At 40.8% G+C, this 13013-nt stretch overlaps 1 protein-coding gene across 1 annotated transcript in view; it reads right to left on the bottom strand.

The window, feature by feature from the left end:
- The window catches only part of LOC136368494 (ethanolaminephosphotransferase 1-like), a 56995-nt gene that overhangs the window by 18124 nt on the left and 25858 nt on the right, over positions 1–13013 (bottom strand). Inside the window, exons 5-6 of the mRNA XM_066330734.1 lie at positions 11670–11938; positions 2849–2957 (exon numbers count right to left, since the gene is read on the bottom strand). Of these exons, the coding sequence (XP_066186831.1) occupies positions 2849–2957; positions 11670–11938 (378 nt within the window). The remainder of the gene's footprint in view (positions 1–2848; positions 2958–11669; positions 11939–13013) is intronic.

Here is a 13013-nt window from a genome sequence, read left to right on the forward strand (position 1 = left end):
GCTCTCCTACAGGTGTTCACAGTGTGCCAGACAGTTCCCAGGAACATACATAAAGCTCTCTTTCCTAAAACACCTAATCTAAACACCAGTATCGCTGCACTTCTATGTATATCTTTGTGTGTTCTGGCACCTGATAAAAGCTCCATTATTTTCAATGAGTGAGTGTCACCTGGTGATACCACAGCTTCCTCTGAGGAGGTGCTTTCACACAGTTCATCCTTAGGTTAAACATAGGTTATTTTTATTTCCCAGAGAACTGCAGGAAAGACATCTGAAAAACACTCTTGTGCATCTCATCTGGATTTCTTCCCAGCACAGAAGGTACGAGCTAAAGCCCAGCTGCTCTCGGAGAAGCGACGGCTCAGCAGCTGAACTCCTGTTGTGTGCAGGACAGTTAAAAGCACCAAACAAATGCCAAGTATTGATGGAGCAGCTACAGGTTCGTTGTTAGAAGGACCACTGGTGACTACTAAATGCCATCAGATGGTTAAGCACAGCCATTTATGGTTTAATGGCTCCTCTCAGGATCCTGGGAAACTAGCTTGTAAAAAGCATCAGAGGCCCACTTTGTTTTTAACTAGCCACAAAGGCATTTTACTGAACAAGCCAAAGTGGGCTCTCTGAAACAAACGGTTCTGGCTGAGCAAGACACACTTGCTGCAGTCTCTCTAAGGGAGAAAATAATTGAATTTTCCTGGCTGCTTTGGCCCTTGGTGTAGGTTAGACAGGTACTTTTTCTGCAGTCACAGTGGGGTCCTGCAATTTACCACAAGCTTCTAAAAACTTTATATATCCCTGGTCACTGCACACAGGTACTCAATGATAAGCACCTTACTGCTGAGCTGAGATTCAAATGTGAAATGGCAGTGCTTTCTGGACCAGCATGACCCTTAGTGGAAGGATTCTACTTTTTTTATATTTAAATTTAGTCTCTGTTTCTAAGATATTTACTAAGCACTATGATGATTCAGTAATATAAAGTCAACCAAGACTATCATTTTGCATACTTTAGACCCATATTTAACTTCAACTAAATTGCAAAAGTTGTCATTGTGGATAGTGTGCTAGAGACAGGGTTTTTTGAGAAACCTTTTGGCTTCTACTTAAGCCTACTCTGATTGGGACAATGAAGGAAGCAGTACAGTTGTGTGCTTACAAATCCATTCATACAAGCACACCACAGAAGACAGAAGCAGTACTTCTTTCTATTGTTAATGGAACAGTCCATCATATCTTGCTTTGCAGCTGGTTCTGGCAGATTATGAAAAAGGATGCTCATGCCTGCAGATCTGGTAACGCTGAAATCATTGCCTTCCACAAACCTTACTATAATGAATAGTTTGAATTAAACCTTCATTCATGGCCTCCCAAGTGCAAGGGGAGGCATCAGAGTACTCCCTGAATAGGTTGTCATGTGTCTTAGTGACAGGAACCAAGCACTGAGGTGTGTAGCACAGAACAAGCATGTTCAGTGGGCTGGCCCCTGCTAGCATCCACCTCTGCCCTAACCTGCCCATTCTGGGTGAGCCACATCCATCTCCCCTGGGCTTGCAGTGCTGCTTCAAGAGCACAGATCATTCTCTGTCTACAGCTACACCACTGTCAAAGGTGAATAATTCACTGACTATTGAAGAGGCAGCCACTGTCTTTTGCCCCTTCCTTTCTTTCTTTTCTTCAGAGTGCCTAAATCAGGTCTGACTAGAAAAAGCGTGTATAATCTTGGTCACACACTGTTGGTTTTGTATTCTGGGTAAAGCACAAAACCATGTCCTTTCACACACTGCTCATTAGAAAGCACAGCCTGAACACAGGGGCCTTTCCAATGTGGGAGTTCTGGGAAACAGTGCTGGGGCAGGAGGTGGTACCTGCTGACAACCAGAGAGAGAGGGTGGTGAGAGCCCACATCAGTGCAAAATGCTCAAATGGCTCCTATCGAGTTGACATGGGGTGAGCACCTATAACCAAGTTCTCCATTTGGCTCAAGGGCAGAAGATGTTTCTTGGGATGCAAGCCTAGAGTGTTTGGGTCAAACAGTATTTTAGTGCCCTCTTCTCACCACTTGTATGCTCATATAAAACCACCCAAAATGCATATGCTAATTTCTTCACCTTCCAAGCAACACATCAAAGCCATTTTGCACACACAGATTTTCAGCTAAGACTTCTATATTTTTCACTCATTAAAATGTAAGTGCTATTGTTCTCAGTCTTGATATAGCAGTCAAAAAACATTCAATGCTCATTTCAAACTACACTGACAGTATTAAATAATGAAAAACCAGGCTATTCCTGTGTATGAAAAATAAATCTCTTCTCTTTGCAAAGGAATTCTAAAGAAGAGCTTAGAAATCACCTGGCTTTTATTCATATTTACAGTATCTAAGGTTATTTAAATAACGTCTTCGTTCCCTCTGTTCATAATGTTTTGGAACACGGTGTGCTCCAGGCCAAAACATTAAACTTAGAATATACAGAAACGTAAAGTGACATTTTACCTGAGTGACATTTACTCAGGAGTTCCTGAGACTTTGGGAGCCCAGCCAGCCAGCACACTGCACTGAACTGCACATGTAGATAAGGAGTATTTTCTATACTATTTGTGTGCAGAGTATAGTAATTGAGTGAGGAAAAATTTTTTCCAATATTATGTAATTTTTAAAATTTTTCCAGTATTAACCCTTTTAATCATCTCTATTTATATATTTTTGGATGAGCCAAAACTTACAAAAGTAAAACAAAACAAAACAAAACAAAACAAAACAAAATAAAAAAAAAGGAGGGAAATATAAAAAATATGAAATCAAAATAATTCAAAAGCAGTACACTTTTGCATAGATGTGGTGACTTACCTATAAGCAAGATAACCAAGAGATCTGTAATATAATAACCAAAGAGCAAAGGCTTCTGCCACACCTCCACACCAACAGTACCAGTGAGCAGATATGCTGCTATTAACACCTACAGAAAAAAAAGATAACTTATTTTCAATACTTTATATCTAAAGGTAGAGAATTTCATTTATCATATAAATACAAATACAAAAGTTTAAAAAAAAATATATCTGTTTGTTACCTCCTGTCCCTACTTTGCCTTCTGCTGCCATGGCAAAACAATTACTTCTAAGCTGTGAAGCAACTTGCAGATTCACCAACAGAATTATTTAAAATTTATGAAATATGGTAAGCAAGCAACGTCCCTGATAATGTGTGCATCTGCTTGTAAGTGGTAAGTATTACTGACTTACCTTTCCAAAATACCTAAATCCACTTTTAATGCCAGGTCTCCCACTGCATATGCACTTCCCTGTTTTTGGATAGACTTCAGAATTAGTAATGTGATTATTTTTGCAGCTCTTCCCCTTGAACTGATCATATCAGAATAACTGAGAGGGGGGAGAAAAACCCTAAGTTCACCTGAAACAATAATAAAACATTAGATGGAATGTGAAGAAATAAAAAGAATGGGAAGGAGATTAAGTCTTCCCTGATTTTTGATTTGTTTGACAGATAACATCATTACAGGACACAAAAAGAATCTCGTAGCTGTCAGTAGGAGTGAAAGGGCACGTACACAAGACTCAGGAGCACCCAGCTAGAGGGACTGCTGCCCTTCTCTTTCTCTAGCCTGCCCTGTTCTCAGCTGTTTAGTTTTGCCATAGGACCCACAAGGGGCTGTATATTTCATGCTACACTAGCTCTAAATTAAAACGACAGTGTTAATTACAATGCCATTTAGAAAACTGCATATTCATCTATTTATTCCAAGGTAACATTCAATTTGCAGCTTCTTATTCTGGGATGAAAAACATTTTCCAGCTCGCTTGTGTTACAGATTTTACTATTTCTTATTTAGGTTTTTTAATAATCATTCTTGATATGTTATGTGTTCTCTCCATTTGAACTTCAACAAGCACATTTCTAGTCTTCTATTAAATTTTAACTCAAAGATACACTGAAAATCTCTTTGTTTATTAACAGGCTTTTTAAGATCACAGATTAAGAGCAGGATGCTGATGTTGCTTAAACTTCTATTACACATAGATAATACTACATTTGGTTTCACTTACTTCTCTGTATCTGAAATCAAGATTCTTGACCTGTCAGTATGCAGATCTTTAAGAGGTTTTGTTTGGATTTTGCATTGTGGAACTGGATGTTTGAATTGCCTCTGCAAGAACAAGCAGCACAACAGATTTGCAGCGAGAAGAGCAGGCACTAGTGAATGCCATTATGTCTTGGGCCACTGAAGACAGTGAGTCAAATTTTGGTCTGAGTGAAGGAATTGTATAATGGGTTTTGCAATCCACTGCATCAGAGTTAACATTTGGCTTCCTGAAGAAATTGTATTATATTACCCATAAGACATGATGGATGGAATCCTGACCCCAACAAAGTTGATGGCAAAACTCCAACTGGCTTTGATGGAGCCTGAATTTACCCTCACATGTTGAATCCTGAACAGGCTTTTTTGGCAAGGGATAAAAGAGGAACTTCAGTATTAACCATTATTACAGCCGGTACTTTTGGCAGGGCAGTCATGAGCATCCCTGTCAGATGTCAGTGCATGTCTAGGAACAGGAGTGTGGATGCAATGGGCTCTCACAGGGAATGCCCTGCCCTGGGATTTGGTGATGCAGGACTCCCAGATCGAGATTGCCTCTTAACAGATGTAGCACATGAAAAAAACCCCACTCCTTGGCTTCAAAATTTTCAAAATTTTGGTATATTGTTTTTTAAGGACTCATCACTTTGATTACACTGAAGCAGCCTCTTGCTTTAGAAAGCAGACCTCCTTTAGAAAGCTGGAAGGATGAGAAAATAGCTGTGTCCCTTGATCTAAGCTATACTAGCAAAAATTTGAAGATTGTCAAAATTATTAGCAAAGCCTGTCTGTTAATCAGTTATATAAACTGTTTTAAAGGCACTGCTGGTGAAAAAAAAAAAAAAAAAAAAAAAAAAAAAAAAAAAAAAAAAAAAGGCAGCGTTCCCAAGTACAACTGACTAATTTTATTTAAGAAAAGATGGCCAATTTTTTTGCTTCTCTCTCTACCATTAACCAGCTTTAGCACTTTTCAGATACAAATGTAGTCTTTAGCAAGAAAAATAATTGCAGCTTTTTTAAAATGAGAAGTCTCCAAATTAAATAACTGTATTTGGCTTGTGTGGCCAGTTTTTGGTAGCAAGGGGGCTACAAGGGTGGCTTCTGTGAGAAGCTGCCAGAAGCTTGTCCCATGTCCAGCAGAGCCAATGCCAGACGGCTCCAGGATGGACCCACCACTGGCCAAGGCTGTCCCAGCCAGAAATGGTGACAATGCCTCCGGGATAACATACTTTAAAAGGAAAAAATAAAAATCTATTGTGCAGTTGTAATTGCTGCCAGAGAAGAAAGGAGTGAGAATATGAGAGAGAAACAGCCCTGCACACAACAAGGTCAGTGCAGAAGAAAGGAGAGAAGATGCTCCAGGCCTCAGAGCTGAGATTCCCCTGCAGCCCATGGTGCAGCCCAGGGTGATGCAGCTGTGCCCCTGCAGCCCCTGGAGGAGCCCACACCAGAGCAGGTGGGTGCCTCAGAGGAAGCTGTGAACCTGCAGGAGACCCGTGCTGGAGCAGGGATCTGCAGACCTGTGGAGAGAGAAGTCCATGCTGGAGCAGGTTTCCTGACAGGACTTGTGATCCTGTGGGGGAGCCACACTGGAGCAGGCTGTGCCGGAATGACTGCACCCAATGGAAAAAGTGACCCATGGTGCAGCAGCTCTTGAAAAACTGTAGCCCATGGGATGAACCCACACAGGAGAAGTTCACAGAGAACTGTCTCCCATGGGAGGAACCCCACTCTGGGGCAGGACTCCTCTCCCTGAGCAGCAGCAGAAACAACTTGTAAGGAACTGACCATAACCCCCATTCCCTGTCTCCCTATGCCAGTAGGGGAGTGGAGGTTGAACCCAGGAAAAACAGAGAGGCAGGGAAAAGGTATTTTTAAGATTTGTCTTACTTCTCACTATTCTGCTTTGACTTTGATTCATAAGAAATTCAGTTAATATCCCTGAGCTGAGTCTGTTTTGCCCATTATAGTAATTCCTGAGTGACCTCTCCCTGTCCTTCTCTCAGCTCATGAGCCTTTCATTCTATTTTCTCTCCCCTGTCCAGTTGCAGAGAGGAGTGATAGAACAGCTCTGGTGGGTGCCTGGCATCCACCCACCTCAATAACACAAGTGAGAACTTTCAGCAGTATCTGACCAGGAATATTTTTGGCTTTCCAAGACCTTCTCTATGAGAATGAGGAATACGTATGCTCAGAAAAATGTGGAAATACAAGGTGTTAATTTGTAGGCTTTTTGATATATCTGACTGCAGGGCAGCTGGATTCTGAGTAGGGGCTCCCTATCTTGCCACAATTTTGTAAATAACAGCAACACAGTCACATTTGTTCCTGTGTAAAATCAGAATTATTCTTTGAAGTGACATTAGGAAAATTCTATATAAGCATAAGGCAGTATAACCCCTCAAAGTCTTCTACCTTCTAGCCTCTTACACGTTCTCTAAAATACTTCATATTTTAAAATTACCCTCCTTTCACGTATTTTCACTATTTCAGGTATAAGTTTTGTGACCACAATATTTTAGATTGTATGTGTACATACGTGATTTTTTCCTTACCATTGATTTACCATTTCTGTTCTGCACACAGGCACATTTAGTATGCTGTGTGATATCCTACATGATGAAAAAAAATAAAATATTTTGTCATCTTTTAAAAAAAGTGAATATATTTTTAAATTCTTTATGATTCCACAAAAACCTGACATTTATTTTACTTTAATACTCAATTTCACTAGCATATTGCTATAGTATTAATTGCTCATGTGTTGAAATATTTTCCATTAACACAACGCTCAGAATAAACATCCAGAAAGCAAAAATCATTTAAAACACAAGGCTACTTCATTTTTCTGATAATAAATGTGACTCTTGACTACAAGAGTAAGAAGAATTTCCTACAAGCTATTTCAATAGGAGTTCGCTTTAATGTGATTTGCAATTTTTCCATTCTATTATTTTCACTCTGTTTTTTTTCTTTCAATAAATAGTTGAAGGTTGCAAATCTTAGACTTTGAAAGATTTTACCTAACAAGATCACTTTGCATTTAGACATTATAGACAAATAGTTAAAGGCACGTGAAAGATTAATTAATTGAGAAAGTTTTGTGAGGAATCATAATCAAGTGGTTAAGAATGAAGTAGTCTGCTGCAGAAAAAAAGCCTGTGCACAGCAGATTCTTCTCTTCAGATTTTACGTGGATAAACCATGGGGCTTCCCTCAGATAACTGAGTATTGAGATCAGTTTCCAGCTGTTGTCCAGAGACAGCTTGAAGCAGACACCATAGTTTGGCCAGCACTGCTTCCTCTCTGCTGTCACTTCTCTTGCTTCAACAATTCCATTGTGCTCCAACTTTGGAACTAAGTAATAATATTTTTTCTTCACAAGAAAGGCAATGCTTTCCACAGACACTTCAAATTTAGAAAAACTCTGAAAGTGAATATCCTTTCAACTGAAATTAAATTGTGAATCCTGATAATGTGACCAAAGAACAACGTATCTGTATCTTGATTTTGCTTTTTAATAGGAAAAGTTTTTTGCCCTCAGAGGAGGTAGAATTTTTTAAAAGATGTGATGTGCACTTGTATTGTTTGGGATTTCTCTGCCAGCTCCTGAAACACTGGCTGCCACACTACATCCCTGGAAAAGGTCATGTGGAGCATATTTCAGCATGGGTTTTGTAAATAAGCTTGTCAAAAGAAAACCTGGTATATGGCACTCATGAAAGAAATCTTCCCCAGCTCAGACTGAAAGGAAGGAGAAAAGGAAGTTCTACAACGTTTCAGTTGCTAGCGGCATCCTGTACTTCCATTTATTCAGAGTTCCAAGGCAGGCAGAGGGTTCTCCCAGAGGCTCTAGGTGGTACTGTCCAAAGCCATCAGGCAGAAGCAGCTGGGAAAGCATCTTAGACTGAAACCCTAGGGCTCATGGTCCAAGCACCCATCCCTTCAGGCACAACTCTCTCTACATGTGGGATTTCTGCTCATCCTCCACTTGCAGGGCAAGGGCTGCACCAGAGAGATCTGCCTGTTGCCTTTGGGATTTTGCTGCTTCTGCTTCTTCTGAGCTTGCCCTTCTCGGCTGGGGAGAGGGAGAGGAAGGAGAGTGGAATTGTCTGGGTCACTGCAGCTCTCACACAGCTCCTCACTTTTAAAGTTTTAATTAAGACTATAAAGGGTATCTCCTGTTACACTTAAGGCAGCACCAATGGAGCAGAGGTATCATTACAACATATTAAGGAAAAATTAGTACTCTGTTCCCCTGCTATGAACTCAACTGCAGTGGCTTATGAAAAGCAACAGCAGGATTAGGCGAGTATTTAATTAGGGTAATATTAAATTCTTCAGAAAGAAAACAGTTGTTTTTTTATTTTTTAACAAAACAAGACGATGTCTGTGAAAATTAACATATGGCAAGAGGCCAGAAATTTTAATTTCTCAGGAAAGCTTAGTCTTTTTATTTTTTTTTCCTCCAAGAAACTTAATTTGCAGATATTAGCTTTCTTTGGTTTGTCTTGTGACAGAAATAAAAGTATTTGTTTTCATAAGATGTATCCATGGGAATTTCTCACAGATCATAGCAGAGGTTTATTTTTTAGCCTTTTCTTCAGACTTTCGGGGTTTCTAATAGGTGTGCTCACTCAAAAGTGTATGAAAATTGTCAAGATGCTACGGTACAGAGGCTCCTCTCCCTGCACCTTTTCCTGCTACTCAGGAATCAGCACAGGATAGATCCTTGTGAAGGAGGGAGGAGAGACAGGAATAGCTTTCCCTGCTGCATTTGCTGCCACCTTGATTCTGCATCCACAAATCTGAGAGTCCTCTGACCAAGCATCTCTCAGACACATTACAGCCATTTTTCAAGTTTACAAACCACAGCTTCCTGCAAATGATTGTCTGCTGTAATCAAAGCTAATTGGAGTGCCAATTACAGCCCAGCTAGCGTAATTGGGGGGTAACCAGTTCTGATGAGTCATCAAGTCGCAGAAAAACGTGATGTGCGTAAGCCTCTCAGCTTTCTCTGTCTATAACAAGGTATTTTTTCATGAGGAACAGCAGCTCATTCTCTACCACAGCTAAGGCAGGGTCCGTGAGGGGGCTGTGTTTCTGCACAGCAGGGCTGACTCGGCAGCAGCGTCCTGGGAGCCACATGCCAGTTAAGAGCTCATTAAGGTCATCAGTCCTCTATTGGGCACGCTGGCAGTAACTGGTGTTTTCCTTGAGTTCTCTGGTGACAACAAAGCCCAAAGTTCCTGGCCACCAATGAGCTTAAAAGCAGAAGCAGGGGACTGAGTGTCCACCTGAGTGTCTGACATGCCAGTGCAACAGCACCAAGATGTGGGTGAAATTACTGAAGACAGGACAGAGCGGCACATTCCTGCCGCAATCCAGCTAGGAATGCCGTGGAGGAAATACTGAACTAAACGTGAATCTGTCTGGAAGCAGCTAGCGAGTGCTTTCACACTCTCTGCCTCTAAATGTGACTGTGGGAATAGCTGGCAGAGAAGCAATGGGGAAAAAACATCTGCCTCTAAATGTGTGGGAATACCTGGCAGAGAAGCAATGGGGAAAAAACATCCAGTAAGGGGAAGAGTACCTTTCTTACTCATCATCAGCCATTTGTCCCTGGTATCCTCTAAGTTACTGCAGATGAAGCTTCAGTACTGCACATATTATATAAATTTGCTGAATGAGTTTACAAAACAATAACAAAATTTTAGGGGAATTAAGATGTTTTACTAGACTAGTCAGTAGAATAAGGAAAAAAATATTATGTATTTTCTGGTGTACATGTCACATATTTTGGACTAATGGAAAAAGACCACCTTGAGCTACAAATCCTGCCTTCTCTTAGTTCATAGGCAATCACAACTACAACAGCTATTTTTTTACAGATGGGAAAACTGACATACAGAGATTTCAATAGTACAGTCTTCCACCACTGCTGATGACTGTACTAAATAGCATCAAAAAATCCTCACATTAACAAGCTTATCACTTTGACTGTAACCAAGTCATCACAGGAGGTACTAAAAAGCTGAGCAAGACAGCAGCTCAGCATCAGAGGGGAGCAGGAAATAGCACTTGTTAGCACCTTGCATGCCAGTTAATCAAAGCAGTTTACAAACATTACTGATACTCAGCCTCGCCACAAATCTGTCAGGCAGATATTACCACTACAATATTACTACCATTATTTCCCAGATGAGAAAACAGGACCACAGGCACAGGTCACTAACAGGCACTGACAGAGTTAACAGTACTGCTCTGCTAGATGATATTCATTCCCAGATTTAACCACTAATACAATTTGGATGTTGTAGCAATCCAGCAGAGCTTTCTAAACATTCACATGTACAGTGATCATCTGAGCAACAAGTGAAATAGGCTTGAATAAGACAATTCCTCTCCTGCTGGAAGAACTTCACGGAGAAGCCTTACACAGACGTGGCTGAAACTTGCAGAGCAGCTGGCTGCCTAATGTCTTAGCCCTGAGCCAACTTCTTCTCCCAAAACCTATTTTCTAGGGGACAACACAGATGCACCACAGCTGGACCACCATCTCTGAGTTGTTCTCAAACCACTGGATTCTGATTATGTTTACAGCACTACATCTGCAGCCATTAATTTGAATACTGTATTTCCATTAAAACACATATTTGAGTATTTGTCAAACTTCTTTTCAATTATTTGGCTGTACCTTTCATCTCATGCCTGCAACAGGAAGCTCAGAAGGCTGACTGTGCTCTTCAGGCTGCAAGACTTTGGCTATCTGAGACACAGATAAGCCAGCCCACAGAAATTCCAGTGCTGGGCCCTTGCAAGTGCACTGAGCTTGTTAATCCTGCTGCTCATCTGTGTGCTGAGGACACCAGTCACTGTGGTACCCTGGGCATGTTTTCTGAAGAGGTTGACCTCAAGTCAGAGCTGTAAATCAGACAGGAACTCAGCTGGTGCTGACTGTGGGCTGATAAGTAATTCATGTTACTGAATGTCTATGACTTTTTGACATCCATGATGACTGACTTTTTTTTCTAATATAGAACTCACCTGACAACTGTTACTGCTCTCTGCATAGGTGCAATGTTATTTCCATTACTGCATTTGTTGTAAAATGGAGTAGAATTGAGAAGGTCTGTATAACTGTGGTATAACTGTGCAATTACTGTTAATAGATACCATTTGGACTAATTCACATTGTGGCTCACAACCTGGTATTGGGGGGAAAATTGCTTGTGGCTTCAGATAGCGTAGTAATTTTTGTTAATACCACAAATCAAATGTAGTTAAATGACATTCTCGTGGGCACTGTCTGGCTGCTAGGCTTGCTGCAAGCCTTTTTTCTCTTGCACAGCAATGAATCTCTGATGCTGAAAATTTTCTCAAGAGCAGCCCTTTACTGCAAATGCAGAAAATATCTCTGAATTACTTTTAGGGGGTTGCCATTTCACATATTTCAATATCTCAGCCAAATATATTTGCCTTGAACTCTATTTTTCTATTGCTTTAATATTATGAAAACAATTACACAGTCAAAAAACCAAAACCAAAACAGGGATGATAAATACTCACCACTTGGCTTATATCATATCCCCAAGGAAGAAAAAGAACTCCTGTGTTATATTTCTCCCAGTGTGAACACATGAAGTTAAACAAGACTATGCTTAAATATATATACATTGTATATACAGAAACTCCAGTCTTCCCATTGTCACGGGAACAGACAGAAAAAAAAGAAAGCACAAAAATGGAGGTAGCCCAGCTATCCAGCCCATGGTCAAATAGTTCTCCCAGAGGAGTACTGGATTGAGTCCTTCGAGCATGTTTCCCGTCTATGGAGTCTAGAAGGATTGAGAAAAGAAAAGAAATGAAGAATTAGAGCACAACAAAAGGAGTGGCTTTCTTCACATACAATTCATTACTGCCATTTATAACACAGAAAAATCACACTGATGACAGGAAACTAAAGTACAACCACCCCCTCAATACCAACAGGTTAGAACTCCTCATAAAATAATTGCTCCGGTTATCAAGTAATTTTTTCTGTCCTTACCTCAGCTCTGAAACTAAATGCCACCTTCCTCATGAGTTTTAGAAAGACACTCATAATTACCTGCCCCCAGTCGTCTTGAAACATTTTTACATCAGTCTCTGCAATTAGTTTCAAGTGCTGTAAAATATCCACAGGGCTTCTTGCCCATCCATTGGTGCTCTGAGCCTTCAGACCTCTTATGGGGTAAATTCACCAAGTTGCCTGATGCTCAATAACTCAATGACTAATAGTTATGTGTCAGCTTCAAGGAGCAAATTTCACAACATTTATTTTTATTTGTGCCTCCATGTATTTAAAAGTGTTTTCTGGTTTTTATACAAGAGTGTGTTCAGATGGGCAGAAAGGCCAATGTCATCCTGGCCTGCATCAGCAACAGTGTGGCCAGCAGGACCAGGACAGTGATTGTCCTCCTCTACTTGGCATCAGTGAGGTCACAACTTGAATCCTGTGTTCAGTTCTGGGCCCCTGACTACAAGAAGAACATCAAGGTGCTGGAGTGTGTCCAGAGAAGGGCAATAGAGTTGAGGAAGAGTCTGCAGCACAAGTCTTATGTGGAGTGTCTGAGAGAGCTGGGGGTGTTTATCCTGCAGAACAGAAGGCTCAGGAGTGACCTTATCACTCTCTACAACCACCTGAAAGGAGGTTTTAGTGAGATGAGAGTCATGCTCTTCTTCCACATACTAGAAGAAATGGTCACAGATCACACCAGGGGAGGTTACACTGGACATCAGGAAAAATTTCTACGCCAAGACGGCTGCCAAGCATTGGAACAGGATACTCAGCTAAGTGGGGGAGTCACCATTGCTGGAGGTGTTTAAAAGATGCGCAGATGTGGCACTTGGGGACGTGGTTTAGTTGTGATT

The sequence above is a fragment of the Sylvia atricapilla genome, chromosome 1, assembly GCF_009819655.1.
Source record: "Sylvia atricapilla isolate bSylAtr1 chromosome 1, bSylAtr1.pri, whole genome shotgun sequence".
NCBI lineage: Eukaryota > Metazoa > Chordata > Aves > Passeriformes > Sylviidae > Sylvia > Sylvia atricapilla.